At 54.6% G+C, this 4269-nt stretch overlaps 1 protein-coding gene across 1 annotated transcript; it reads right to left on the bottom strand.

The window, feature by feature from the left end:
* Positions 1 to 328: 328 nt before the first annotated feature.
* OXT (oxytocin/neurophysin I prepropeptide) lies at positions 329 to 1263 on the bottom strand. Its single transcript, XM_027558182.1, has 3 exons — positions 1089 to 1263; positions 578 to 779; positions 329 to 487 (listed from the first exon to the last, which is right to left on the bottom strand). The coding sequence occupies exons 1-3, from the start codon at positions 1206 to 1208 to the stop codon at positions 432 to 434; spliced, it is 378 nt and encodes a 125-aa protein (XP_027413983.1). The 5' UTR covers positions 1209 to 1263; the 3' UTR covers positions 329 to 431.
* Between the last annotated feature and the right edge of the window lie 3006 nt (positions 1264 to 4269).

Genomic DNA, 4269 nt, shown 5'->3' with positions numbered 1-4269 from the left:
GAATACTGGAGTGGGTTGCCACTTCTTCGCTAGGGTATCTTCCCAACCCAGGGATCGAACTCGGGTCTCCCGCATTGCGGGCAAACTCTTTACCGTCTGAGCCACCAGGTTCCGCCCATGTCCAGCCTGTTTGGAGTTGGAAACTGGGGGCTGTTTCCATCTCCCTGGGAGCCCGCTGTGTAGTACCCCCAACCCCTTTCTCCATCCACCCCTATAGGATGGCACCCTGGACCGCGGCTCTAATTCCGTTTGAAGCGCCGAGAGCCGAGGATCTTCGATTCCCCCAAAGCCCTCCCCTCCCCGTTCTGACACTCAGATGCGAGGCTTGTTGGAGGGGGAAAAAACCGGCTTTATTTCATTGTCATAATTCCTGGGGATGATTACAGAGGGAGTGAGGGCTGCGCTCCGACGGTATCGGGGGCCGGCCGGTCTCAGTGCTGGGAGAAGGCGGCCTCAGGGTCGCAGGCGGGGTCCTCGTGGCAGCCGTCTGCACAGAGAGACGCCGAGTCAGGGCCGCCCTGGCCCAGCCCGCCTGGTCCTGGAGCCCCGGTCCCGTCTCGACCCCTGCCCGACTCACCCGGGCTGCAGCAGATGCCGGCGGCGGCGCAGCGGCCCCCGCTCCCGCAGGGCTTCTGGCCGGACTGGCAGGGCGACGGCAGGTAGTTCTCCTCTTGGCAGCGCAGCGCCTCGGCCGTGCCCACGAAGCAGCCCAGCTCGTCCCCGCAGCAGATGCTGGGCCCGAAGCAGCGGCCTTTGCCCCCGGGGCCGCAGGGGAGACACTGGTGGGAGGGAAGGGATGAGCAGGGGGCGGGAGGGGAGCGGCCGGGGAGGGAGACCCTGTGGGGCGGGGGGCTGAGCCGGGCGGGCGAGGGCGGCCGGAGGAGCGCGGGAGGTGGCGGGTCTCCCTGGCTCTCTCTTTGGGCTCAAAAGCGGTCGAAGGAGGGCAGTCAAAAGCTCCTCCGCTCCCTCGATTCCCAGGCTAGGTGGGGCCGGTACGCGGTCAGCGCGGGAAAGGGGGCGGCGGGGGAGACCCTGTGGCAGCGGGCCGGGCAGCCCGGAGCGCCACGGGTCGAGGGCGGGGCTCTCACCGTGCGCACGTCGAGGTCCAGCACCGCGCGTTTGCCGCCCAGGGGGCAGTTCTGAATGTAGCAGGCGGAGGTCAACGCCAGGAGGCCGAGCAGGCAGCAGGCGAGGCTGGAACCTGCCATGGTGCAGACGCGCTGGTCTCCGGGCCGGGGACTGCGGCCGTCTCTCGGGTCTGGCCTTTTAAGCCCGGCGGCCGCGTGGGCGGAACGGTGTCTAAGAGGGCAGCCGCATGACTGGTCACAGCGCGCCGCTGCGGGTCAGGCCCTGCGCCCCCGGCGCGCCCCCTCATTTGCAGAGGCTGTGCCGGGTCAAGGTTATGTCGGCTAATGGCTAATGGTCCGGGAGATGATAGCGAGTGCTGCTTGGGGGAAGCAAGCAGCTCTGGGCAGGGAGCCTGTGCGGTGGCCTAGGTCCTAGGGTGGGACAGGGAGTATGGGGGCTGCGGCCCAACCGAGGACTATGGAGCCCACTCTCAATCCCTTGGGGTGAGGGGTCAGGATGAACACTCGGGCCCTCCAGGAGAGAAGAGATTCGTTCAGAACTTCCCCATCTGCCCTCTTGGCCAACCACATACACTCCCTAGCTCCCCTCTGCAAGCAAGTTCTCTTCCTGAAATCTGATTTCCTGGAACCCCAGCCCGGCTCCCCACACCAACATCCAGCAGGCACTTGGATATGAAAAGATTTTATTTTCTCTCATTTCTAACTGAAATCAAGCCTTTCCTTCAGCTATAAGGTAGGCAACAAACCACAGTGGAATTCGCAATACCTGTGACTTCGTCACAAATTGAAATGGCTGATATCCTCCTATCCCATTACAACAGCTATTGCAAATGTCTCTAAACATCAGGCTCATTATCACTGTGAAATTATGGATTATTGGACGGACCTGCCACTAAATCTTGTTATCTAAATAAAGCAGCACATTTGTGACTGTATCTCAAACGTTTTAATATTTTGATACCTGATCATAAATATAGCTGGTTTCTTTTGTAATTTCATGTCTTTTGTTTGATTGTTTTGCATTTTTAATATACAGTATCTTAAAATGAAAATAATTAAAATAAAAGAAAGAGAGACTACCTCTGAGGAGTGTTGGTCATTGCTGCCATGAACAAGGAGGTGCTCAGCATGGATCCGCCTTCAAGAAGGGACTTGCCACCCAGCTTCTGGGAGAGTGGTCAGCAGATAGCCTTTGGCTGATAGCCCATCCAAGGCCTGCCTCAGCTACAGATAGCTGCCTCATCTAAGGTCATGGTCACACCATTCTCTGGTGGCCCGTATTCAATGACTGGTCCATTTTGGCCCAATGCTGGACAACTCTGAAGGACTATTTCAGCTTAGGACATCCTTGTGGGGTCAACTGAGGCCTGCATGGAATTCTCTCTCTGTCTAGCTCTGTTTCCAGCCCGTCCCTCTCGCAGGTATGGGTCCCAGGGACCCTTGGCAATAAGCGTGTATGTGTTAGTTGCTCAGTCATGTCCGACTTTTTGAGACCCCATGGACTGTAGCCCACCAGGCTCCTCTGTCTGTGGAATTTTCCAGGCAAGAATACTGTAGCAGGTTGCCATTTCCTTCTCCAGGGGTAATAAGCATCTTGTATGTTAGACTTCATTTCACTCTGCTCTCTGGGGACTTCAGTGTGCAAGAGGGAAAGATGAGATCATTGTCACTCGCGGAAGAGAGGCAGCCTCCTCTGCACTCTTGCTGACCCTCTTAGAGGAGGGTGCTGAGGCTCCCAAGCTGAGCAGGTCAAGCTGACCTGGAATATCAGTCAGCAGCTGGTCTTGTCTCTCACCCAAATCAGTTCATTGGCATGGCTGGTCTAGAAGGCCAAGGGCTTGACCCTGGAGGCAGCCCCAGAAAGTCCTCTTGCCTGCCCTGTGGGGATATTTTTGACCTCACCCAAATTAACAAATGCACAGAGATTACTTTGGCCTCATGGCCCTCACAGGGCCGGCGTTCCTTTATCTGTTCAACAACTGTCAACTGAAGATGCACCAGGTCCCAGGACAGATGCTTGGAAATACCAGTGACCCAAACAGACAAAAATCCCAGCCCTCAGGGGCTTATACCCTAGTCGAAGAGGAGAGGCAATAAGCATATTTCAGTAGGTTAGGGGTGGTAAGTGCTGTGGAGGAAAGCGGGGGGCACATCACAGTTTTCCTGAAGTCTTCAGCCTAGGCCTGTTTGTGAAGTGATATCTTGACATTTGAAGGAGGCAAAAAAGAAGCCACGTGGATATCTGAGGGTGGCCTAGTTTTCTATCGCTAAGTCCCAAATGACCACAAATTTAGTAGCTTAAAACAGTATCCACTTATTATCCCACAGTTTCTGTGGGTTTGGGCACTGCTCAGCTGGGTCCTCTGGGTCACAGGGCTACAGTCAAGGTGTCAGCCAGGCTGCATTCCCTTCTGGAGTCTGGGATATTGCTGACATAATGCATCGCTTACAGCTGTAGAACTCATGTGATTTGCATCTTCAAGGCCAGCAACAGAAAGAAAGAGTCTTTGGTGCTTCAAGTCTCTAAGTGCAAGCAACCTTCTTTTAAAAGGTCTCACCTGATTAAGCCAGCCGCAGGATCAACTTTGAACTCAAAATCAAAGTGATTAATTTGGATAATTGAGCCCATAATTACATCTGCAAAATCCTTTCATATTTAGCTTATAGTGTAATCATCAGAGTGACTTCCCTTTTACTGTATTCTTCTATGGGTTAGAAGAAAGTTACAGGTCATACCTGCATGCAACAGGAGGGGATTGTGCAAAGGTGTGGATACATGGGGCTTCCTAGGTGGTGCTAGTGGTAAAGAACCCATCTGTCAATGCAGGAGACGTAAGAGACTAGGGTTTCATCCCTGGGTCGGGAAGATCCCCCGGAGGAGGGCATGACAACCCATTCCAGTATTCTTGCCTGGAGAATCCCAAGGACAGAGGAGCCTGGTGGGTTACAGTCCATGGCTCACAAAGAGTAGGACATGACTGAAGTGACTTAGCATGTGTGCATACACACAGAAGAGTACCAGGGATGGGAATCCCAGGGCCATTTTAGAATTCTTATGTCGGACCTGTAACTTTCTTTTGAAGGGAGATTTATCTAGGCAGGGAAAAGAGCAAGTGCAAAAGAACTGAGGTGGAATGTCTGACACGTTCAAGGAACAGCAAGAAGGCCAGTGGGACTGGAG

This window comes from Bos indicus x Bos taurus, chromosome 13, assembly GCF_003369695.1.
Source record: "Bos indicus x Bos taurus breed Angus x Brahman F1 hybrid chromosome 13, Bos_hybrid_MaternalHap_v2.0, whole genome shotgun sequence".
Classification (NCBI taxonomy): domain Eukaryota; kingdom Metazoa; phylum Chordata; class Mammalia; order Artiodactyla; family Bovidae; genus Bos; species Bos indicus x Bos taurus.
The sequence above is the reverse complement of the archived record's forward strand: the minus strand, read 5'-3'. Positions and strand labels throughout refer to the sequence as shown.

Excerpts from the sequence above, each read along its gene's own strand:
- OXT (XM_027558182.1), bottom strand. The coding sequence starts at position 1,208 with ATGGCAGGTTCCAGCCTCGCCTGCTGCCTGCTCGGCCTCCTGGCGTTG. Across the intron at positions 780-1,088 it reads TGGACCTCGACGTGCGCACG|TGTCTCCCCTGCGGCCCCGG; the intron begins GTGAGAGCCCCG and ends CCCTCCCACCAG. Across the intron at positions 488-577 it reads CGGCATCTGCTGCAGCCCGG|ACGGCTGCCACGAGGACCCC; the intron begins GTGAGTCGGGCA and ends CTCTCTGTGCAG.